This window comes from Mustela lutreola, chromosome 8, assembly GCF_030435805.1.
Source record: "Mustela lutreola isolate mMusLut2 chromosome 8, mMusLut2.pri, whole genome shotgun sequence".
Lineage (NCBI taxonomy): Eukaryota > Metazoa > Chordata > Mammalia > Carnivora > Mustelidae > Mustela > Mustela lutreola.
Genome location: NC_081297.1, coordinates 133118704 through 133144938, shown reverse-complemented (window position 1 = coordinate 133144938; position 26235 = coordinate 133118704). Strand labels below are relative to the sequence as shown.

Here is a 26235-nt window from a genome sequence, read left to right as displayed (position 1 = left end):
GTCTACAAAAGTTTCTATCACAAGCAATGGGAGTTTTTATCTTACTGCGTAGAGAAACTTTCCCTTTTTGCTGGAATAATTTTTTAAAAAAATATATCAGTGTTTTTCTCTGGGGTATCTGCAAATCAAGTGTGCTCTGCTCCCAACCCAGGTCTGGGGCATTTTTACGTGAGATTGGATAAAGCATTTTTTGCTGGTGTGAGGAGAAAAGAGATGTGTTATTATTTTTGCTGTTCCAAAAATCATTCTTGTTTTATATCTCAAAGAGGAAGAAAAGAATATTTAAGAGCCAGTGTCTTGGAATTGGGTGAAATGTAGTTCAATTTTGGACTACTTATTTAAACTACCTGGGTCTCAGTTTCCTTATCTGTGAAGGGGTGCATCGGGCATGGCGCTGTTGAGTAGAATAAATGAAATTATGTGCGTGGAGAGGTTGGCGTGGCACCCAGCATACAGTGTGCATGTAAATAAGTAGCTGTCATTGTTTTCCTATATTTACTGCATGAGCCTTTTTTTACTGCAGGTGCTGTCCTGCCCATTGTTCTCAGTATGATAGCGATAGCATGGAATGAACGGTGCTTGTCAGGCAGTCCTAGAGCTCAAGGAAACTCTTTATTTCATGTCTGCTACACTAAAAAAACAAAAATGAAAAACTACTGGAGGTAGTTAAAGGATACAGTTTCTCCTGAGGGTGGAGGTCAGGGTTTGCTCTTCTGTGTTCAACAACACGAATCTTCCAGTTACCATAGAACATATGAATCAGACACTCAAGGACACCTTTTAGACAGAAATTAGACTTAGTTATGTCTATATTCTTAGCAGTCAATAGAAAGCTCGGCACATCATAGAGGCTCAAGGAATCCTACACAATAGTCCTTAAAACCCCCATTTTAAAGACTAAGAAACTGAGGCACAGATTTGACCAAAGCTACACAGCTCATCAGTGGTGGAACTGGGAGTTAGTCCATTTGTTTTGAATCTCAACTATGGAATATTTTCCCCCCTTTGGAGATGCTTGGTTACTCCATCAGAGAATTGTGGGAGGGGAGGGGGTGGATTTCGAGCAACCTCTGTTATTGGCTTGTTTTCTGTCCTGGGTAAATATTAGGCAGGCCCTCAAGGCTTTGATGCTTTGATGCCCCTGATTTTTTTCACATTTTTTTCTGAACCTCTGACTTTGCAGCGCCCTCCCCCTACTTTCCCCTCACCCACCCCAGGCACTGGCAATGAATGCCTCATCTCAGATTCCCGATCTGAAAATACAGTGGGGAAGGACATCGTCCTACCTGTCGGAAGGAGTCCACTCTTCCGTACCCACCAGCTCAGTCCTTGCCTCTCCCTGTTTCATTTTCTTCCCAAAGCTTAGCTCTGACTAAATTTATTAATTTATTTTCTGTCTCGCACACAGAACAGCAGGCTGGCCGGGGAGGCAATATCCTCTACTTCATTCACTGCTTGCTCCTCGGCGCCTGGAACACTGGCCCACAGGAGAGGTCCTCCGTGATTACTGCTTGTCCCATCCTTCTAAACAGTACCTTCTATTTATTGAGTGTTCAGCTATATGGCAAGAACTGTACTAAATGTTCAATGCATTACCTCATTCTTACTCATATTCTCTCAAGTTCCTGGCAAGGTGGCTCTAAATCTGTCTCTTCTACGCTCTCAGCAGTTATGTAAACAGCTCCAGGATGTGTCAGTGCATTGCAACTCACCTTGTGCTCTTCTTACCTTTGCTTTTTATTGCTGTGCTCAGCGTTCACAATGCTACCTCTATGTAGCTTTCTGAAGTCAAAGCACGGAAAAGTAGTTGGCTTAATGGTTAATAGAAAGGACCCTGCCCCTGACCCCGGATCGAAATCTAAATCAGGATTTCAGCTCTTCTCCCATGGGGAGGTGGGTGGGGGAAGGAAGGATGATTTCTTAAAATTTTTTCATCAGCAGATCTCAGGGTTATTTGCACTGCAGAGAAACCACTGCCCGTGCTCTTGAGTCTAGGACTTGCCAACCCTGCTTAATCCTCAGCGCACAGGTAGCCCCATTCAGGCTCCATTCAGGGCCTGCAACCAAGTCCAGCCTGCAGGTGTCAGCCACACCTTCCCCTTGGTAGGGGCCGCTGGGTGACCTGGAGTCTACTGCGTCAGAACAACGCCTACCGAGGGTGTTACTGTGGCCTGTACTCGCAGGGGACATCCTTGGAATCTGTCCTCCCCTCCCAACGCCAGGTTAAAAACCTCAGCAGCACATGCTGTTTGCTAAACTGCCTGCCACCGACCAGAGATCTAGCTCACGAGGGGAGCCAGCATGTCAGCTGTGGTCCTGGAGAACGGAAGCCCTGGCAGGAAACTCTCTGAGGGACAGGTGAGCCAGAGTTGGCCTGGCTGCATGCTGCCAGTGCTCAGGCAGGGGAATTTGGTCCCTAGTGGTAAAAGGTCTGAGGAATGTTGATGTTTCCTACTCCCTTAAACTCATGGAGAAATCGGAACTTATTTGAAGGTGATGAAAATGTCTGGGAAGGCAACAGATAACACAGGTCCTCGACAGCTCTTCCCTCAGGAGGGACATCTGTCCTGTGCGGCTTTCAGGGAAAGAGTGCTGTTTAGGGGTTGGGGATCTGGCTTTCAGAGCTGCCCCCAATCAACTGTGTGTCTTTGGACAAGTCACTGTCCCTCTCTGTTGCCTACTCTCTTTCTAGCCTGAAGTGGCTGGTTTGTAATCTGGAATGGGTGATGGGATTCTTCTAGATCTGCTTTATTGTGGTACATACGAAGTGCTCTCAGCCACCTATCAACATGGCAAAATTGTAAGAAATTTGAATCCTTTTTTTTCACCATTGGGAGAAAGTGAGGCTTGAAGAAGTCTCAGACTTACTCAGACCTGGGGAAAGAGAAAATCAAACAGAGAGGAAAATGAGCAAGGCTTAGCCCTGGACTGGGAATGGGAGAGAACCCTAGATGTGACTTGGGATGTGAATAATGCTCCGGGTGCATTCTGTTCGGGATTTGTTGCCTTTCTCTTGAGGTGAAAAATTGCAGAATACATTCTTTACATTCTTTAATTGATTTATCATACTCCTAGGCTCTCGGGTTCAGACTTAAAGCCCAGCCCTGGGAGATAACACGACTTTACAGACATGTGTCATCTGCAGGATTAGTGAGAGCCATCTGGAGAATAAACAGCCTGGAGAGGAGAGCACAGTTGATGTTTTATTATAGCTAGAGAGACCACAGAACTTTGCACTGGCTTTTTTTTTTTTTTTTTTTTTTGAGTCCAGTGAGAAAATTTTCCTTTAAAAAAGGTTTGCAGTGCTTGGTAAACAGAACTTTGTGTTGAGGAGGGATAGCATGGGCGTCAGACAGATCCCAGAACAGATCCTGGCTCTGTCATCTTTTAGTTCCAGTGCCATTGGCAATGGAGGAAGTGGGACAGCAATCTGGTTAGGGAGACATGGGAGCTTAAAGATTTATTTCTTGAATAGTTAGAAGATTGAGAACCACAGATCGTTACTCTTGAAGACTGGGGGTAGAGAGGAGGGTTTAGAGCAGGCCTGGTAATACCTCTGCATTGAAAGCACTATGTTAAACTTTGCAAAGCCTCAGGTTTGTCGATTTGAAAAATTGGAATAAAAATACCCATACCCTTGGGTTGGGATGAGAATTCAATGGAATAGTGTCTATAAAGCTCTTAGCACAGTTCCTGGAGCATGGTGTCTAGCCAGAAATTATTTGTTTGCTTGACAAAATGTGTCTGGAACACTGGCAAGAAAGACAAGCTTGAGTCAAGCACAGTGCTTGGTACAGCTACACCATGGAGGGATGTTGGACATGGAGTGAGGAGGTGAGAGCTCTGTTTTTTTTTTTTTGTTTGTTTGTTTACTGAAGTTGTGTAGTGGGGAAGTCACCTAACTAGGAGGAGGAAGCTCACTTTGGTATCTGTAAAACTGGGGTGGTGGTGGGGAGGAGAGTTTGGATTAGAATAGTCTTTAGGATTCCTGACAGTCTGCAAAAAAGATTTGGTTTATGCCTTCTCGAATCTCCTGACCCAGATGAACAGACCATGCTGGACGTAATTCTGATACAAGGCTGGAGAGCATGTGATAGGATATGTGATCTACACACACAACAGGCATGACAACCCTGCAATAGATATTTGGTTCATTCATTCACCCAGGAGACTTATTGTACCCCTACTATGTGCCAGACACAGCAGAGTTTCTGTGCCAGTAAAACATATTCTAGTGGGTAAGAAAAACAATACAAAAACGAATGAGATGGACACGAATTTCATGTATGAGAGAAAAGAGCTGTGAAGAAAAATAGAATGGGGCAATGGAATACAAAATGAGGGAAACTCAGAAATCAGAGCTTTAAATGGTGAAACCAGGGTTCAAACACAGATCTCACTTCCAACTCCCCGGGGCACCCTTCTCCCACACTGCCTCCTCCTGCAGAGACACACTGGAATATAGAGCTATAGCATGTCCATGGAAGGATATCCACATCTTGTTTTTGGCTGTCTTCCACTGTGGATGTCTATGCATATAATCCCATATGCAAATAGAAATCTCCTACCATGGCTCCAAAAAGCACTAAGATCAAAAGGAATACCTAGCTAAATTTTGTTCCTAATTTTCAAAAATGCTCTTTTCCAAAGATAACAGAGTATATTTATTAGACACAACCATAGGGAATATATTTTTCCTGTTAAATGGATTGCCCAATGATCAAAATTCTTTCTCTTGGGTGTTAGTAAAGTTCATTTTCCCTGCCCTATTTCTTCTGATCTAGTTTCTGAGTTACTTCTCTACCTTTACCCTCCCTGGGTGTACATATTTCTAAGTCAACTCTCATGCCTTTTGAAAGCAAATAAGGTATAGATTATGAGCCAGTAAAAATATATTCTGGGAGATGGGGTGCCTGGGTGGCTCAGTGGGTTAAAGCCTCTGCCTTCAGCTCGGGTCATAGTCCCAAGGTCCAGGGATCGAGCCCCACATCAGGCTCTCTGCTCCACAGAGAGCCTGCTTCCTCCTCCTCTCTCTCTGCCTGCCTCTCTGCCTACTTGTGATCTTTGTCTGTCAAATAAATAAATAAAATCTTTAAAAAAAGATATATATATATATATATATATATATATATTTTTTTTTTTTTTTTTTTTTTTTTTTTTTTCTGGGAGAGATTTGCCCAAGGTCCCATGTGGGATGAACATAGCAAAGCTGGAATCAGGATCCACCCAAGGCCACACCATATCACAAACATCCATGAGCTTCTTTTCATTTAAGTCCCCTCAAGTTTTGGAAAAAGGGAGCTGTTGTCTCAGTTGGTCTGTCACTGGGAGGCAGAATACGGATTGTGGAAGTGTTGGACCCATGTTCAAATCCAAGCTCTGCTACTCATTAGCTGGGTGTCTTTGGACAGTTCACTGAACCTAGCAGAGTCTATTCCTTCACTTGCAAAATAATAGCACCTACTTCATGGTGCTATTGTGAGGACTCGATGAACGGATTACATGTGAACTCTTGTAATAGTGCTAGTTGCTGCCAATGATGATGTCTATTAACTATAAAAAGCACCAATATGGCTCCTGGTACATAGTGGGTATTCATTCAATGGTAAGTTCCATTATTAATATTAATAACAATGAAAGTAGTACCTTATCATATGGTAAATGTGAGTTTGCAGACATATTTGGGCAAAGTCACAATTAAAAAAATAAGCTGTGCATTTATCAGTGGTTTCAAAATCTTTTGTGGTTAAGAATCATCTGTGATCTTTTGAAGATGTGGGTGCTGAGAGCCTATACCCCAGATACTCAAATTTAATGGGTTAGGGTGAGGCCTTGGAATCTGCTCTTGAACAAGGAATCCCCAGGTAATTTTGAAGTGGAGAAACAAGGAACGCTTTTTGAAAATCTCTGATCTAGAAAGTGTATGGGGAGAAAGTGAAAGGAACAGGAGTGGGTAAGAGTAAGCTGTTGAGAGAGGTATTGAATAACTGGTCTACAAGAAATAGGGAAAATAACGGGGAGAAACTAGATGAACCCTAAAAACAGGGCCAGCTCTGCGAGTCAAGTCCTATGTCGGCATCAGAAGCCAAATAGAATGCCTAGAACCTGGAGGGATCGTTCACCTTAGCTGGGGAATACAGAAGTCTCCTGGCAGAAGTGAGACCCAAAGAGAGCTTTTGAGGCAGGCTAAGATATTTGAAAGGGGACGAGGCAGAGTGGTGCATGGCGTTTGCTTTAATGAGAAGCTGAAAAGACAGGGAGAAAGCCCGTTTGCTGGCGAGGTCGTTCCTGTGGGTGGGCCTCTGGAGATGAGGTCTCAAGATACTCCTGTATATCAGAAAGAGGTATTTTATCCTGCTGGCCATGGGGAGGGTTTGAAGAATTCTGAGGAGAAGAGGGACACAAGCAAAAGTCTGTTAGGGCCAGATCGATATAGATCACTAAGAGCTGGATTAGCGTGGTAGCAGTAGGAACAAAAGGAGGACATAACCCCAAGGGTCATTTCTGGGGAAGGTCAGATAGGACTCAGAGCTACAGGAGCAGGAAGGTGGTGGTGATGGGAATCTTGAGGAAGGGTGCATTCAAGCCTGAATTGCCCCAGTCATAGTTGGTGTCTGTTGATGTCTATCTGGAATGTGTAACTTTTCTTAGAGGCCACCAGAAGAGAATGTTGCCAATTGAACCAGAAATGGAAATATTTCATCTTTTCAAGGAAACCAGAAAGGACTAAGGGCTTAATGTTCTCTGGGAGGAAGAAGACTAACGTCAGAGACTCCTCTGCATATCTCTGGCAGGGTTTAAAAGAGGGAGAGGCAGGACATAGTCCTGCAAGAAGAAGCTGTGAGTGGTGGACATAGGCTGGGGTCAGATGGTGTGAGGTCCTACCCTGGCTCCATTGCTGACTGCGTAACTGTGGACAATTACTTATCTTCCCTAAGGCTTCATTTTGTTGTCAATAAAAGCTGACACTTGGTAGATAGTAAAGCCTCCTAAATTGTATCAAAATTAAATGAGATAATCCAAATCAAGTGCTTACTATAATGCCTGGGATATTACAGGCTCTTAAGAAATGATAGATTAACTATACTGAAATTTTTTTAAAAGAAAAAGCTTTTTTCAAGAAAGAAAATCATGGTCCATTTAGGGATGTAGATTAGTTCAATCTTCAAGTCATGTGAAGCTCCATCTAATGACACCTGCTGATAATTTTGGTTCTTGCCCCCCACCTCTGTTTGGGGTGTGGTTCTGTGAAAATCTGAACTTTCTGAATGAAAAGAATTTCATCGTAGGGGCCATCAATTTTCATGCAAGGCTTATTATGCTGAGTCACTGGGAGAACCGTCCAACACAGCCTTCTTACTGAGCTGATGTAACATCTATTCCATTGATTTCATCAGCTTTCTTATAAGAGAGTAATTGTTCTGCACGGGTTTTTCTTCCTAGTTTTAGGTACATACTGTTGATTTGTGGGCACATATGGAGCTTTATATATTACTGTAAAACTTGACTATACAATTTTTAAAGTTTGCAGCAAACCCTGCAATACCAACCCTAATCCCACCTTAGTTTGCTGTCACATGCATGTAGAAAGTGCTAGATCCTTGTCGTACTTTGCTTTGTAGTGTAGGATATCCATCTTCCAACAGATTATTTGTATTACTTTTATGTATTTTGTGACTTTAATTGGATATCTTGGATCCCAGCATACAGAACAATGTTTCCTGAGTGTGATGCTTCCTTGAGATCTTTGCCAAAGGCCAAGAAGTCATTCTTGTATATATATTTTTTCTTCATTTTTATATGTAAACTATTTTATCTTTTTTGTTTTTTTCATTATGTGAATACTGCTTTGACAGAGCTTATGATTACCAAGAGTTTCCAGATGAGGAAACTTAGAAGGCCAAGCTATCTGCCTAGACTGTTTGAGCTGGTAACTGGAAGACAGAGAATTTCAGCCCAGGTCTTTAGTCTCAAACACCCATTTTTAGTACATTCCACACCATATTTTTCATTGTTTTCCCGAACACTTTTTGAACTGTATTATACTATCTCTGAGGATCTTTGTGTGGTTTATGTGTCTTTTAAGCCAAATATTGAGCTCCTAAATGATGGGGCATTGTCTTACTTTTGGATCTCAGGGCCCTAATGGTGTCCAGCACTTGGCAGGTGCTCATTAAAAGGTCTTGAAGCTATAGAATGACTGGTGATATCAGTAAATAATTAAAATTGAATTGAAATATTTTCAATAATGCTCTTAGGTCAGTATTCAATTCAATAATATATCCCTTGACTTCTTTATTTTCCATCAGAAATTATATATTTCTATGTAGAATATATGTAGCTTACTGTATTCTAAGCCTTGACAAGAAGAGAGAGTTCATGGCAGCCTCTTCCTTGGAGGTTTCACAGAAAAGCATTTTAACCAAGAACACTTCATTTTTTAGGAAACAAGCTATATTGAAGACAACTCCAGTCAAAATGGTGCCATATCACTGATCTTCTCACTCAAAGAAGAAGTTGGTGCCCTGGCCAAAGTCTTGCGCTTATTTGAGGTAATTTCCATGCCATTCTGTTTCCATCTTGGATAATGCATAGCAGACTTCTGGGTTTCAGACTTCTGTTTTCTAATAAAATGCAGTAAGAGAAACATGGGATACGGAATTGGAAGAATTCATTTTCAGCTCAGATGCTGGTGTTAACCAACTGTGTGACTTTAGTAAAGCCTTCCATTCTATCTGGGTTGCTCTCTATTCATAATTGGAATCGTTCAGAATCACTGGTTACATACACAGAAAGCCGGCCCTGGTTTCAGACTTTTTTTTTTTTTTTTTATCAAGCTCTCCCTGAATAAGTTACTATCTTCTCAGTGCTCCCAAAGCACTTTACTTTTAACTATAGTACTTATCTGCCTTGTTATGTATATACATTTTCTGTCTGGGCCTGCTTTTCAGGAAAGGAATCTTAGCTCAGTCAGCCTTATCTCCTCTACAGACCAGTTTTATACAGATTTAATGTTCAATTAAGAATGAAATTAAATTTCATAGAAGCAAAGCAAATTAAGCTTCATTCTTTTTGGTCCTGGATTTTAGGAAGGAATATCTTTGAACCAATTAATTTTTACCCCAAGTTCTTTAATAAAATTATATCTCATGGTGTGCCTGTGTAGCATAGTCGGTTAAGTATCTGACTCTTGGTTCCAGTTGGGGTCCTGATCTCAGGGTTGCGAGATGGCATCCCATGTTGGGCTCAGTGCAGAGTCTGCCTGGGTTTCTCTCTCCTCCTTCTGATCTCTCCCCCACCTCCTGCTCATGCATGTGCTCTCTCGCTCTCTCTCCCTCTCTCAAATAAATAAATAAATCTTTTTAAAAATTGTATCTGGTGACTGAATACATAAATCAATGGAGAAAAGACACATCTCCCATGCAGAAGAGTTCTAAATCATTTAATTAGATATTCTATACTCAAAGAAGAGCATCACTCCCCACTCTTTAAGTACGGATGGCACAGCGTGACTTTTTTCCAAACAGGATAGGATGGAAAGGAGGTGGAGACCCTAACAAACAGTAGCTCAGCCAGGCAATGAAGGTCAATAGTGACTACTTACGTAAGAAGATGAACCCTCGATATGACTTGATGAAAATAGTATTTTACCTTTGTGGTCTTCCTCCCCTGAAACCATAATCCCAGTCTAGCTATGAGAAAAACATCAGACAAGTTCCAGTTAAGGGACACTCTACAAAATACCTGACCCATATTCCTCAAAACTATGACTATCAAAATCAACAAAAACAAGAAGTGTGTGAGGCATTGTCAGTCAAGGGAGGAGCCTAAAGGGATATAACATCTAAATGTAATGTGGGTCTAGAATGGGAGCCTAGTACAGAAAAAGGACATTAGATATGAACTAAAAAAAAAAAAAAAAAAATTCAAATACAGGATGGTCTTTATTTTCTGAAAATGCAGCAATATTAGGGCATTAATTTTAACACATATTCCATACTAACATAAAATATTAGTAATAGGAAAACTGGGTGCAGAGTATATGGAAATTTTTCATACTGTCCTCTTAATTTTTCTATAAATCGAAAATCTATCTAAAAAATAAAGTCTGTTTTTAAAAATGTTGAACCTGGCTTTCCAAAGGAGGTGGGGGTGGGTAGGGGAATGTTTGCCTGAATGAGAGCAAACAGCACAGAGAAGAGAGGCAAGAGGACTCTCTGAACGAGGAACTACTCAGAAGGAAGAAGGTATCTGTAAGACGCTCCTATGAAACATCTTAGCCTTTGTATTATACAGTTAATCAGCATTTTCCCCTTGAGAGGTCAGGCCTTAATCAGTTAATAAATTAAATAATAGTAAATTAACAGGATGTTTTCAACCTAATAAATAAACCATAAGTAACTAAATTACCAGGACTAGATAAAATGCACCCAGAGGGTGTGTGTGTGTGTGTGTGTGTGTGTGTGAGTGTGTGTGTGTGTGTACTCTGGGTGAACATTTAAAAGCATTATTCAAAACTCAACTGCTCTGGTTAGTAAGTGGCATTTTTTTAAAATTTTTTATTTTTTATAAACATATATTTTTATCCCCAGGGGTACAGGTCTGTGAATCACCAGGTTTACACACTTCACAGCACTCACCAAAGCACATACCCTCCCCAATGTCCATAATCCCACCCCCTTCTCCCAAACCCCCCTCCCCCCAGCAACCCTCAGTTTGTTTTGTGAGATTAAGAGTCACTTATGATTTGTTTCCCTCCCAATCCCATCTGGTTTCATTTATTCTTCTCCTACCCACTTAAGCCCCCATGTTGCATCACCACTTCCTCATATCAGGGAGATCATATGATAGTTCTCTTTCTCCGCTTGATTTATTTCGCTAAGCATGATATGCTCTAGTTCCATCCATGTTGTCGCAAATGGCAAGATTTCATTTCTTTTGATGGCACATTCACAGAGGAGGAAACAGAGGTCACTGTATCGGGATTGGTGAAGGGTTTCTTGATAGTGTGTGTTGCACTTTTTTCCAAATATATTTCAGAAGTTGCCCTAGACATTGTATAGAACAACCTTTCTACCCTTAACAGACTGGCAAAATACAGAGTTAAGTTAAATTTATTGAAGTGTTGAGGGAAGATAGAAAATTGAATTCCAGTGTCTGCAGAACCATAGTACCTGATAAAGCAGGCACAGAGGATCCTTGGTTTGGTCCCCATTCAACCTGTGAAGGTAGTATTACTATATTTTGTGTGAAGGAAGTAGTTCTGAGAGGGTGAGTCATTTGTTCAAGGTCACACAGCTAATGTATGCTGGTGATCGGATTCTGAATTTGCCAGCCATAAGTTCTCTCTGGCACCCCACACCTCTGACAGATACACTTGTCCCAGTACATCTGAATACTTCTGTAGTCTTTTTTTTTTTTTTTAATACAAATATCATGACCCCATCCTCCTATTCTTTGAGGGAAAGGGATCTGTCACTAAGTATTCCTTCTTTCCTTCAAATTGAAATGTGTACCAAAGTGCAAGAAAAATAACTACCCATATTCCCCTCATCCACATCAGCCACTGTTAACATTTCGACAAGTTCACTTTCATGTATGATTATGGTTTCAAAAGTTACAAATTAACATACTGTTTCTTTAAAACGAATCACAACTTTAAAGATGTTGCTGAAGGGCGCCTGGGTGGCTCAGTGGGTTAAGCTGCTGCCTTCGGCTCAGGTCATGATCTCGGGGTCCTGGGATCGAGTCCCGCATCGGGCTCTCTGCTCAGCAGGGAGCCTGCTTCCTCCTCTCTCTCTCTGCCTGCCTCTCTGCCTACTTGTGATCTCTCTCTGTCAAATAAATAAATAAAATCTTTAAAAAAATATATTAAAAAAAAAAAAAAAGATGTTGCTGAAGTGCTTTCTGGTCTCCTCTCAATCCTGTCATGCTGTGAACTTCCTGGCCAAGGCAGCCTTATTGTGAGTTTAGTATACTTTTCCCCATATTTCACATAATAAGGATATTGGCAAGTATTGGGCTGTGCTTGCTGTTCTGCAGCCTCTTTGTGTCAGTTCAGTAGATCCGTCCAGAGCACGAACTCTGGAGAAACAGCTGTGGCTTTGGGAAAAGCGTTTGACTTCTCTGTACTTCAGTTCCTCTTAATAATAATCTCATCAGTTTCAAAGGGTAGTTCTGAGGATTAAATGACTTAATGCAGGTAAAACCCTCAAAATAGTTACACATGAGATGTTCAGGAGGAATTGCTATGTATTTTTTTTCTAAATGCAGTGTTTTGAGATACATACTTGTTGATACATACGGATCAAGTTAATAACTTCTGAAGAGTAGTTTTTTTTTTTTTAAAGATTTTATTTATTTACTTGACAGAGACAGATCACAAGTAGGCAGAGAGGCAGGCGGGGAGGGGAGCTGGCTCCCTGCTGAGCAGAGACCCCCCCCCACCCCCGCCCCATTCGGGGCTCAATCCCAGGACCTGAGATCATGACCTGAACCGAAGGCAGAGACTTTAACCCGCTGAGCCACCCAGGTGTCCCTTCCTTTCCTTTTCTTTCTTCCTTCCTTCCTCCCTATCCATCTGCCTGCCATTCCTCCTGCTTATGCTCTCTCTCTGAGTCAAATACATACATACATACATAAAATATTTAAAAAAATAAATGTTTACTTTTATTTCTATGCACCACAATTTTAGAGAGTCATAGAACTTCAGGGATTCTTAAATTCCTAGCAATATGAAAAGGAGTTAAAGGATTAGGATTTTATGTCTTGAAGAGGGTGGACGGGGCAAGGAAATATTTAAAGGGCTCTTATGGGAGAAAAATACTACTTACTTTTTATTACTTTAGAGGTAAAAGGTCAAGGTGTAGAAATTACAAGGAGCATATTTCAAATCAGTTAAAGGCAATGTTTCTACTGTAGAAGGATGCCAGAAGTCATTGATTTCTAGTATTAGTACTATGAAAACAGCCAGCAAAAGGAAGGGCAGAATCAAAACCAAAATGATGGTATAAATAAGCTTACTTATCCTTAATAGAGACAAAGGATACAAATCTATCCAGCTCCCCCAAGATTGGCAATGGAAGGAGAACATTCCATAATGGGAGAATCACCTGTACCCTATGAATCTCTCACAGTGGTTCTATCTATGTTTAATGAGCAAGACTATCCTTTGATGGCTTGCAGCATAGCAGAGAGGCAACAGGGACATTTAACTTAACTTTAATACATGCTCAGAGTAATAAATGAAACACCAACAGTTGTGTGAACCTGGACCATCTGGTCCCCCTGGCCTGACTCCATATGGTGACAGCTTTCTTAGCCCCTAGCCACCGGGAGCACATATAGACATCCTAGCTCCTCAAACAAAACGTGAAATCTGCAGAGTAAGGGCAGATTTCTCCCAGCATGGTCAGGCTCCATTCCCTGCTTGAGAGCCCTTCTTTTCCTCAGATGTTTAACACCCAAGTCACCATCCCATTAAGGGATGATGTTGCCTGCCAATGGACTTGCATCCTTGTCAGCCTTAGCTAGTAACTACATCAGAACGTAACACAATCGGTTTGGTATTTATAAGAGATATACAGAAGTACTGTGTTTGCATGTGTTGGCTGAGTGCTGAGACAGTGAAACCTTTGTTTTTGTGACTTGGGGTCAAATAATTAGAAATACACCCAAACCTCTACCTGCTAATCTGCCAACATCCCACTGTTCTCGGTTGTTCTAATTTTCAATTCTTCATGCTTTTATCTAAACATTGTCTGTAGCTCTCTATATTGTTAGCCTCTGCTAGCTCATGTCTTGCACCTTCTTAGAAAAATAGTCCCCTGAGAGTCTTTGCTGCAAGTGCCTCAGTAATGGACTGTAAAATTAGATACCAGCTCCCTGGGGAGATGGCAAAGAAGAAGTCTTCCTCCCTCTGCTAGCATTACACTAATCACCTTACTATAGATTTTATAAGGAAGGGAACAAGCAAATATATGAATATACAGAGTGCTGAGGTTCATGGGTATGCTCAATTAGCATCATTTAATTGATGGGGACACGGAGGTTCTGACTAAGCAACCTGCCTAATGCTAGACACTTGGGGCCAAAACCACTTCAGAGTTGACTTTCCATTTTCACAGTGGTCAGGGCTTTTGGAAACAAAAGGAAAATACCCAGTCAATATTGGTCATATTCACTTCCCATATTCTCCCTGTCCCCCGATGATTCATGCCTTTTCCCCATTGGATGTTCAGTGAGCTCAATCTCTCTCATTTATGCATTCAGTTAATATTTTTTGAGTATCTACTGTTATCAGACTCTATAAAGGTGCTGGGGAGACTGGGGTGAGTCATAGCCATTCCCTGTCCCTACAAAAATGAGAGAAGCTCAGGGTTCCATGAGGCAGCGTTGGCCAGGGAATATTTTTTGCAGATGTAGTGGTTAAGCTGAAACCTGAAGGGGGTGACCAGGAGAGAGGAAGGGAAAACTTAATTCTAGAACAAAGAAACAAATAACCTGAAAGGAGAGAATAAACAAGTGGTCAGGTAACAGAATCCTCACAGCCTTTCTGTCTGCCAACCTCAGCGTTTCTGGGGACTGAGTCTGGGTTCCAAGAGGTGGGGAGACCTCTAGGCTTATGTGTCATGTTTACCACCTGAAGTTTGGATTTTAAGGTCCTGCCTGTGACCCCTGGGCCTGGAGAGCGGGACTGGATCTAGAATGAATCACGAGGGCTGCCTTTACCCCTCTGGCCATAAGTCCAGAGCGGTCGTGAGCGGTACACGTGTTTACAGGAACATTGCTGCTTTAATCAAAATAAGAAGAACGTTGAGCTCCAGTGGAGGAAAAAATAAAATCTTACAACACAGATGACTTTTAAAATATTCTCTCTTTTTAAAATTATTCTCCCCCTTGCACATTCATGGTATGACTATATTTGGTCCTCTCCTGTTGGTGGACATTTAGGTTGCCTTCATTATTTACCTGTACAGATGGTGATGCATTTAACTTTCTGTACACGTCAGGTGACTATGTATTGACTAGGCTCAGTTGATTAAGCCACTGCCTTCAGCTCAGGTCATGATCTCAGGGTCCTGGGATTGAGTCCCACGTTGGGCTCCTTGCTCAGCAGGGAGCCTGCTTCTCTCTGTGCCTCTGCCTGCCCCTCTGCCTGCTTGTGCTCGCTCTCTCTTTCTCTCTCTCTCTCTGATAAATAAATAAATAAATAAAATCCTTAAAAAAAATATTCTTTCAAGCCCCCAGTATTTATCACAATAGAAAGAACACCCATGCAACTCACCCCCTGCTTAAGAAAGGAAACATTGCATGAGTGACCCAAGTCTGGATACCCTTCTCCATGAGTTTCCTCCTCAGATGTAGCTACTAATCTGAATTCAATGTTACTCCACATATCATTTTAGCCTTTGCTATGTTTAGTTACCCATTAGCAATGCATGGCCTACTTTTGCAAGCTTTGACTTTTTGGAAAATTGGAATCGTATTTTAACAGTTCATTTGTAGTTTCTTTCTTTCTTCCTTTCTTTTTTTAAAGATTTTATTTATTTATTTGACAGAGATCACAAGTAGGCAGAGGTGGGCAGAGAGAGAGAGAGGGAAGCAGACTCCCTGCTGAGCAGAGAACCCGATGTGGGGCTCGATCCCAGGACCCTAGGATCATGACCTGAGCTGAAGGCAGAGGCTTTAACCCACTGAGCCACCCAGGTGCCCCTGTAGTTTCTTTCTTGATGACAGAGTGGTGAATGTTGCTTTGGAGATTGGCTCGAGTCCGTAGTGTTCTGGCTCATTTATTCTCCTCCTTGCACATTCGTGGTATGACTATACTTGGTCCTCTCCTGTTGGTGGACATTTAGGTTGCCTTCATTATTTACCTGTACACATGGTGATGCATTTAACTTTCTGTACAGGTCAGGTGACTATGTATTGACTAGAAGAACCTCAGATTGAAAACTGGCACTGTTTTTAGCTGCAAAACCCTTCAGAGGTGGACATATTTGGGAAATAGCAACACAGAGCTTACAGTTTGAACTTTTCTGATGAAGTTCAATCTCACATGGTGAAAATTGAAAGAGTGCCATGACCCCCCTGATGGTCCATGAGTAGTGATTGCTTCTCAGGAGCCCTGGACTGAAACATGTCCTTTTTCATTTTATGATCCTTTTGGCAAGAAAAGGTGTACAAAGAGGAACACAGGAACAAAAAGGCTCTACTCACCAAAGCCTCGAAAAGAGCTTAGATTAAGCTGCTACTCCAGATCTCTCCAGAAAGGGTCTCCTCTGAGTTTGATGCAACCCCAACCCAATGGAGGGGAGGGCAGAGAAGAAATAATCTAACAAAGAGGGAGAAGACAGAGGGAAGAGAAGTCCCAGAGATTACAACAGAGGTTCTTCCAGAGCAAGCAGCATCGTGTCCCAAAAGATGGTCTTCAGGGTGTATTAATCCGGCTGACCATCCAGCCTGAACCTAACCAAGAACTCTCCTCCAGAGCAGGGTGGGGAATAATCTGGAGCCCACTCTAGAATTTAGTTGTGCTGCCCAAGCTTTCCTGAATGTTCTTGGTTTCCTGTTCATCCCGGTGGGTTCGGTTTCCATATTCTTGCTCAACCAGAGCTGTTCCTGGCCCTCTCCCAAGAGGAGATCAGTAAAATAAATAGGAAGCCCACCTACATCTCCATAAAATCTCTTCTCAAATCCTTATAACTGTCATTTCTTACCCCAAATATTGTAGGGGTCTCCAGACTGCTTCTGCTTCTGCCCTGGGCCTAGTACAGTCTATTTTTTTTTTTTCAAAGATGTTGTTTATTTGTTTGGCAGAGAGAGACACAGTGAGAGAGGGAACACAAGAAGGGAGAGGGGGAGGGAGAAGCAGGCTTCCCGCTGATCTGGGAGCTAGATGCCAGGTTCGATCCCAGGACCCTGAGATCATGACCTGAGCTGAAGGCAGAAGCTCAACACTTGAGCCACCCAGGCACCCCACTATAGTCTATTATTAAAACAGCCGCCAGAGTGCTCTTTTCAAAACATGAGTCCCAAAATGCACCTTTTCTTCCTCATTACCTACTATATGTATCTTCTTATTACCAATCTGAGTGAAAAACTAAGTTCAGATAATGGCTGATAGGTCGTGGTCAGTTACTGCTCTTCCTCCTGTCCTGTTGCCCTCCTCCTTGTTCATTCTGCTCCAGACACTCTGGCATGCTTGATGTTTCTGAGTCATCTTGTGCACTGTCTTGCCCCAGGACCCTTGCACTTGCTGTTTCGCTCACAGCTTGCTCTCTCATTGACTTCAGATCTGTGCTTAAATGTCACCTGTTTATTTTTTGAGCCTTTCTTGATCACACTATTTAAAATAGCACCTTCATGGCACCCCTGGAATATCCAATCCCTCTTTGGTTTGGATTTTTTCCATTCCATCTGAAGACTGTATATTCTATTTGTTTTTCATAGTTACTGTTTGTCTCCTGCTTTGAGAATGTGACCTCCCGAAGAGCATGGACTTTTCCCACTCTGTTCACTGTTGTATCCCAGCACTGGGACAGTGTTTGGCACATGGAAGGTGTTTGATTGAATGAATTATTGAAAGCTCCTGTTTACTTCAGACCAATGATTTGGGACATTCTTTGTGAATGTCTTTGATTTGCCCTCAGAAACCTCTGGAATAGGTCAGAACATAACTCTTTCAAGTTTATTCTAAGGCAACAGCCTGGAGTGGTCCAGAAGCTCTCCTTTTCCAGCCTCATTCCATCTGAAAATGTCTTCAACTTTCCCTTCTCCTTTTTGAAACATGTTTTCAGGAAAGAAGCTGAGAAAAATTTAGATAATAAAGGGTGAAAGAACTCATCAAACATAATGCATTTTGCCTCCCGGGGGAATGTATATCCATACCAAGCTAAGAGAAGCAAAGTATCATAAGTCCTTATTGGGTATCTATCAATGAAGCCAAAATGGTGTGAGGTACTTTTTCTCTTTTTCTTACTGAGCTACCAGGTAACACTATTGTCTTCATTTTAAACATAAATAAATAAGAGTTCAGGATGACCAGCTAATGCATACAGAGGTGATGAGCAGCAGAACCAGAAGTTGAACTCAGAGTAGTTTCCAAAGCCTATCTTTCCTCTGTTACACCATTCTCCTTTTCTTGAGGAATGAAATGGAAGAAGAAAGAATGAACCCCAAACTTGAAGAGATCCACAAAGGCAAGTCCCTTGTTCACCATTGGGAATTCTGTGTATCTGCAGTTTTATTCACTACTGACCAAGACCCCTGTAGAAAGGTTTTTCTTAAGGATGGGAACAGGAAAGGATTTCTGGCCAATTCCTTTTTTTTTTTTTTTTTTTAAGGTTTTATTTATTTATTTGACAGAGAGACAGAGAGAGATCACAAGTAGGCAGAGGCAGGCAGAGGGGCGAGGGTAAGAAGGATCTCTGCAGAGCAGAGAGCCCGATGCGGGGCTCAACCCCAGGACCCTGAGATCATGACCTGAGCTGAAGGCAGAGGCTTAACCCACTGAGCCACCCAGGCACCCCTTGGCCAATCCTTATTAAAAGAGGCTTTTCATTTCAGTTTATTTTTCTCTGAGTCCCTACACTCTCTGCTCAAGAGTCCTAATTAATTAAGGTGTTACACCGTTATCTTTTATGTGTAGATTGGCTATGGGACAAATCATGAAATTGTCCTCAAACTGTTTAGCTTTAAACTTTTCTTGCCTCCACTCAGATGTCCATGTCAATAACAAAAAGAGTTCTTTCTTTGTCCCTCACCCAAAAATATGGTGAGTGTATGTGGGTCCGTTTGTATACCTACCCAGTCCCCTTGCTTAAAAATAAAAGTTCATTTACTAAAAGGTAACTATGATCATAATCAGCTTTGAAGGTTGATTTCTAAAGTCTCTCTTAGCAACCAAGATTATTGGTATCTGAGCTGGAAAAACTCCAATAATCAAATTGCATGCCAAACTTGAGAATTAATTTTTAATAGATTGATTCAAATGGGAAAGAAATAGCTTAGAGAGTTTGGCGGAGTGTTCTTAGCCAAAAACTTCACTCACATTTAAAAGATATATTTTTCTTTTCATTATATGTATAATATAGTAAGTCTTTTGACAAATAAATAGAAGTTGTACATAATTTCATAATAACTCATTTTGATGCATTTTATTCTAGTCTTCTTTCTTTCTTTCTTTCCTTCTCTCTTTCTTCCTTTTTTGTTTTTTTTTTTTAACCTGGGCATAGTTTTTTAAAACATGTTATAATTATCACATACTTAAATTAATCATAAGTATTTTCCCAAGTGGTTATCATTGTAACCATTTAAAAAGCAATGTTAATTTTTCTTTGTAAAAGTGTAAGTGTTGTTTTTAGAAAAGTTGAACTATGATGAAAAAAATAGACAGAAACAAAAATCATCTGTAGGCCCATTGTCTATAGACTACTACTGTTAACATATTTTAGAGTGATTACTGATACTGTTTTAAGCATTTTTTTAAAAGATATTATTTACTGGGACCCTTGGGTGGCTCAGTCAGTTAAGAGTCTGCCTTCAGCTCCAGTCATGATTCCAGGGTCCTGGGATTGAGTCCTGCATGGAGCTCCCTTGCTCAGCGAGGATCCTTCTTCTCCCTCTTCCTGCTGCTCCCCCTGCTTGTGCTCTCTCTTTCTCTGACCAAATAAATAAATAAAATCTTTAATTTATAATTATATGTGATATATAATTATATTATACATAATACCATTGTATATCATATGTAATTACATTATATATAATTTATATTTATATATATAAATAAAATATTTTATTTATTTATTTGGTCAGAGAGAGAGAGCAAAAGAGAGAGAGCATGAGTTGGGTGAGGGGTTGGGGGCAGAGGAAGTTTCTTTTTTTAATTGAAGTATAATTGACATACAACAGTCTATCAGTTTCCGATGTACATCATAGTGATTTGATATTTTTATACATTACAAAATTATCTCCATCATAAGTCTAGTTACCATCTGTCACCATACAAAGTTATTACAATAATATTGACTACTTCCCCATGCTGTACAATACATGCCCATGACTTATTATTTTGTAATTAGAAGCTTCCAACCTGTTAATCCCCTTCACTTATTTCTCCTGTCCCCCAATTGGAAGCTTCTAATTTTCTAAACATTTTGTATCATATTGATTGATTTGTGAATGTTACCTGCTTTTCAAAAGCGGCATAATCTCCACTGAGTGATTCCACTATCATTTTCCTAATTGTTTCCCTATTGTGGGGAGTTTGGTTAGGTTATGAGTTTTGGTGAATTTTTTTCCCCCATAAGTTTGATCTCCAGCCTTATAAAAACTGAGTCATGGGGTCTATGTTGTTTTATGGCTATTCCTAAAGTGAGAGTCTTCTCTCTGGAAGTGCTTTTGCGGAGGGCGGAAGTTTGGTGTTGAACACAGCAGCCTATAGTTGGTCTTCAAGCCCTTTCTCTGGCTCCCACCTTTGCTACTCTTTCCATCACCTGCTCTATTCTTGAAAACAAACATGCCAGAGGTGTGTCCACTCTTGGTTCTCAGCTTTGCTGTATTTTCTGCTTTATACAAGGCAGGAACAGGTAGTCTCTTCTTTTAAACTTTCAACTTGGGCAAATAGTAGGTGGATCTTCTCTTTCTTTCTGAGCCAAGAAGGGTGACATTGCTCTTTGCTTTGTTTAGGGAGTTACCTCTGTTTGTCTGGAAAGCTCCAGAGCAACCGTTATCTCTGGTCTTCCCTCCTCCACACACAGACTCTCTTTCTCTAGGTGGGACCCTCACATTGGGCTTCCTGGCTGGATTCTCTTAAGCTGGTGCCCACAAACAATGGCTCTATCATGTGCCCTCCGATCATGAGGAAGAAAGTACAGTAAGAGTACATGTTTGGGGTTACTTATTGGTTTGCCATACCCAGAACTTTTTATCTTTGTGCTTTGCACACTAGTAATAATAATGATAAAAGCTGATATTTGCAGAATTCTCATGATATCCCTGGCAGGAAGGCAGGGTGAGTCAGAACACCAATGACTCTCCAGCCACTTCTGGAAAAGCATCATTATCTCTGATTTCATATTTTACAACTTCCTTAACCTACTCAAAGCCTTTTTAGAAAGGCCACGGAACATAATTCTAAACTGTGAGGTGATAATCAAAACAAAAAGTGTCATCATTGTAATTCTCCATGTTTTCTCTTCAACCACATGCCTTTAACCATCAAGGATAAAGTTATACCTCCTGGGGCACCTGGGTGGCTCAGTTGGTTAAGTGTCCTACTCTTGATTTTGGCTCAGGTCTTGATCCTCAGGGTCATGAGATTGAGTCCCGCATCATGCTCCACGCTGGTGTGGAGCTAGCTTGGGATTTTCTCTCTCCCTTACCCTCTGCCTCCCCACACTCCCCTGCAAAAAATATACTTCCTGAAGTACAAGATAGATGAGTTTCATTTTTTGGAATTATAGAATCAATCAAGTAAGTTTTGTTTTTATTTTATTCATTTAAATGTTTGGGATAACTCCTATTATTTATTTGTTTTAAGAAAAGATAGAGCATATTCCTTGGTTTTCTTCACAAAGGAGGACAGTCCGTCAATGAAATCAGACTTTTCAGAGTAAGAAGCAGATGACTACCATGCATTTAAATTTGAGGATCAGGTTACATAAATGACTTTTTCTTTTTCATGACAAAACTGATAATAGCTAAAACATGATAGCCAAAGACATGGAAGTTGAGTAGCTTTAGTGATTATTGTTTTAATAAAACCCACATGTACATGAATGTTCCCTTCTCAATGAAGCCTCATGTACCCACCTTATTTAGTTCTACAATTTGTCCTCACTTCCCCCGCCCCCCCACACCCAGGACTGCCTAGCCCCTTCACCATGCTCGGCTTGGTGTTTTTTTTTCCCCTTGGGCTTTTTCATTACAATCATTATAATACATAAATACATAATAATAATTAATATAATACATAATAATATATAATAATAAATATAAATATTATAAATAATATAAAATAAAAATAATAAATAATAATATAATACATAAATCCATTAGTTATAGTTTATGTTTGTTATTTGTCTCCCTCAATTTAAATGTAAGCTTTATAAGGGAAACTATCTTGGTCTGTTTCGCTCACTAATATATACCAACTCCCTGGAAGGTTGGTCAGTACCTGGGAGGTACTACCTACATTTGTTGTATAACCTGAATGAAAATTAATTATATAAAAATATGAATGATAGTCATACTACCATTTTTATACTAGCTAATTTTTACTGAGCATTTACCATGTACCTGGGGTTATACAAACACATGTCAACCAATGCTCCCAACACATTTATGAGGCAGGTATCATTAATACTGCTAAATTACAGATGGAAAAACTGAGCACTAGAAACATGAAAGCAAATTGTCTAATCTTACAATCCATATGAGAACTCTGATTTAAACCCAATAAGCCTGATTCCTGGGGATCCTATTTAAGCTGGGCAATGTTGCTTCGGTATTATTAATTTACTGAGATATTATCATTGAGATTCCAGGGTATTTCATTTGGGAAGGAGGTTTTCCCTATGAATACATTTTTTGCCAACTTCTGCCCTAGACATTTGAACCAAACCAAAATCCTAGGTTTGCAGCTCTAAGCCTTTAGCAGATTTCTGTAGCATTTGCACTTTTCCCTCCACCTTTTATTACTTGGTTTTGCACAGAGAAGTAAACAACTTTTGTTACTTTAAGGACTTTCTTCTACTCTTATATATAAAAAAAGTCCTGTTCTTTCTCTCTCTGCATTTTATTGTGTTGCGTGTTTTGCTCTGGTTATGTGTGTGTGTGTGTGTGTGTGTGTGTTTAAGCAGGTTACAGCCTCAACCTGGGGCTTGAACTCACGACCCTCAGATCAAGAGCTGAGCTGAAATAAAGAGCTGGAAGCTTAACCAACCACCCAGGCCCCCCTCTAGTTGTGTGTGTTTTGTCTGTATTAATTCCAGTGACTGTCCCCTTCACACTCCCACTTCTCTTTTCTAGGAGAATGATATAAACCTGACCCACATCGAATCCAGACCTTCACGCCTAAAGAAAGATGAATATGAATTTTTTACCTATCTGGATAAACGTAGCATGCCTGTCCTAGCAAACATCATCAAGATTTTGAGGCATGACATCGGTGCCACTGTCCATGAGCTTTCTCGGGATAAGACAAAAGACACAGGTAAGGAACAGAGGGATTTTGCAACACAAGCAACTTTTCATTCTCTTCAAAAAGTACTGGCAAAAGTAGTGTCTATTCTTGTAGACCACTGCAGGGGGCTAAGCTGGAGGAAGTATGTTAGGGACCTAAAGGAGTACCTCGCATTTTAGACATTTAATAAACGTGCTTTTTTTTTTCACTTCCTTAAGATAACTATTCCTTATATTAGTAATTTTCTTTCTCTTGCTGCCGTTTTATATATTCTAAATTTTAGCAAACATGAATAAAGCTGTTATGAACATTCATGTACAGGTTTTTGTGTGGATATGAGTTTTTAACTCATTTGGGTAAATACTTAGTAGTGTGATTGCTGAAATGAACTGTTTTCTTTTTTCCTCAATAATCAAAACACTTTGTTCTACCATTAAAGTTTTTTTTTTTTTTTGCCAGAACAGTGAAGACTGGGACCTAAGAGGATTTCAAACTCTGTAGCAGAAAATAACATTTTAATTGGCAGAGATGCCTTAAAATGAGAGAAGACCCACCTCTTTCTACAGACCATTGAAACATTTTCTAAAAGATACCTGCAAAGCCTTCCTAGGAGAACTCTCTTCTCTTCCTCCCCTTCTCTTCCTGTGGCTGCTACCAAGACAGGGAAGTTTATTCCCAGATTCTGCCCCTGCAGAGCATAGAAAGCCAAGCCCACGGGCTCAGGTCACTGAAGGGCAGGCACTTGTAATTCCTTTGGAGACTAACCGTATTTGCCTTCCTTCCCTTCCATCTCCCGAACTGCTTTGCTGATGAACGCCTTCTCTTGCTTTTCCGGCCACCTGCTCCCCATAGGAGCTGCAGGCCTTCAGGACAAAGGGCCTGCCGGATCCTGGGGCAAACTCTGCCCCTGCTTGGAGCAGGTGGAGGCTGGGCCAGCTGGGGTCCTGGGGTAGGAAATCGAAGCAATTGACGAGCAAGGCAGGCAGCTCCTTGGGGAGCCAGGGAAGACACATGTAGATCAACTGAAGGGTGGGCAGCCTGAACTAGAGGCTCAGAAAGGAAGTTCTTAATGGAACCGTGCAAGAATAGTTAGAAGTCCAGACTCCAGAGCCAAGGTGCATTACACTTGGTGTAACTTTGGGCCAATGACTGACGTTCACAATCTCCCACTGTATCAAATGGGGGTAACAAAAGTCGGCCTCGTAGGATTAATGAAATAATACCAGTGGAGCATCGAGAACCTCGCAGATGGTGATTAAGGGTTTAATATATGTTCTCTATTCTTACCATCACCTTCACTGTTATTATAAATCATGACCCCAGCACAGGAGCCATGAAAAGCCAGCCTGTACACAACCAACTTTTTAAGAGATTCTGAGAACTGCCAAATGACCTCAGAGGTCGTTCAGCCCAACAAACCCCTTAATTTTTCATTGTAAAAGACTGAGGCCATGACTTGCCTGAAGGCACAGAGTGAATTCTGTATGGTTATGGGTAAGCCTGCATCATGCACCACTCTGCACCAGGCATCCTGATAGGGGCTGGGGGTAGAAAGGCTCAACACTCAACATTCTGAAGATGCTCACTGGCTGACAAGGGTGAGGAGACACCCAGGTGAATAGCCCAGGGGCAGGTGTTGTGATGAGAGCAGGTGATGGAATCTGGCAGGGGGTTGACCTTTGAACTGGGTTGACATATGACCTAGTGAAGACAACCCTGGTAAGACAAACCCTTGAAAACAACACGTGTCTCATTTCATTTATTCATGTGGTTGATCGTCCCAGCCCCTATAGGCCTCCCCCATCTGGCATAGTTTCCTGACCCCAGTGTCCATGGAACAGAACAGTTGTTCAGGGTGCTAATGGTGCTAAAACAACACAGTCTTGCCCCAGCAGAGCGGGGTGGCTCTTTGGGTTTCTTGGTTTTGTGACCTGGAGTCTGGGCCCAGAAACAGATCCTTTTAGGGAAAACAGCCATCCCTTTGCGGAGCTGTTCTTTTTCATGGTACTCAGTGTGAGAATGATTAGAGGAAGAATATCATTATGGTAGATCTGAACCTTTGGTTCTTTTACTCGACAAAAATGCCCTTTCTTTTGAGGGGCTTAGATATCAGGTGTGAGTTTGACAGAAGGTTGAAGTGGGAGAGCTGAACCCCTCGAATCAATTAGGCTAAACCACTTTCCACTCTCGTTTTTAAACCATTCAAAAGGACATGTGGGTGATAGAAAATGAAAGTTTCCAGTTTCTTAATTGCTAAAGTTCCCCACCCAAAACAGCTTAAGGGAAGGTTAATTATGGTGACATGTTAAAGAAATCCCAACCTTCTAAAATGCCTCCTGGAGAAGCTGATGTGACTTTAATAGGATTTTAATCCAGAGAGTCTTTTGAATACTTGAGGTCTATTCTCTTGCTACCCTCTCTCCTGATGACCTCAAATCCTTCTTCAACCCAACATGAAAGAGCATTAATATCTTCTATCGATCAATCTACTAATCCTTTTACCTTTCCCTTTGAATCTTCTGCATGACATTACGTTTAAAGGGGGATGGAAAATTCCTACATGGAGGCAGATTGCAGCCAGGAGAAGCAGACGGACGGACTGATTTGGCTAGACAGAGGTATAGGATTATCACCTTTTGAGAAATTTATCCGATTGGAATTATTTTTCCAAGAGCAAATGGACATCTGGTGGATTTTGTTCAAGCTGTGGTAATTATAAGAGTCTGTGGTGGAGGCAAAGGGAGTCCACACTGCCAGTATGACCACATTTTCTGTGGGGGAATGGGAGGGCTACTTATCTATTTTTTCATCTATCTATTTATCTGTTTACCTGTCTGTCTGTTTGTCTGTGTTTCTCTCTGTTTGGCCTGGGGGCACTTATAGTTTTGTCTTTTTTTCTTTTCTTTTTAAAAAATATTTTATTTATTTATTTGACAGAGATCACAAGTAGGCAGAGAGGCAGGCAGAGGGAGAGGGAGAAGCAGGCTCCCTGCTGAACAGAGAGCCCCATTCAGGGCTTGATCCCAGGATCCTGAGATCATGACCTGGAC

At 41.2% G+C, this 26235-nt stretch overlaps 1 protein-coding gene across 1 annotated transcript in view; it reads left to right on the top strand.

Moving 5' to 3' along the window:
* The first annotated feature begins 2116 nt into the window (after positions 1 to 2116).
* The window catches only part of PAH (phenylalanine hydroxylase), a 71772-nt gene continuing 47653 nt past the window's right edge, over positions 2117 to 26235 (top strand). The window contains exons 1-3 of the mRNA XM_059186686.1: positions 2117 to 2358; positions 8445 to 8552; positions 23032 to 23215. Of these exons, the coding sequence (XP_059042669.1) occupies positions 2302 to 2358; positions 8445 to 8552; positions 23032 to 23215 (349 nt within the window). The 5' untranslated portion in view covers positions 2117 to 2301. The remainder of the gene's footprint in view (positions 2359 to 8444; positions 8553 to 23031; positions 23216 to 26235) is intronic.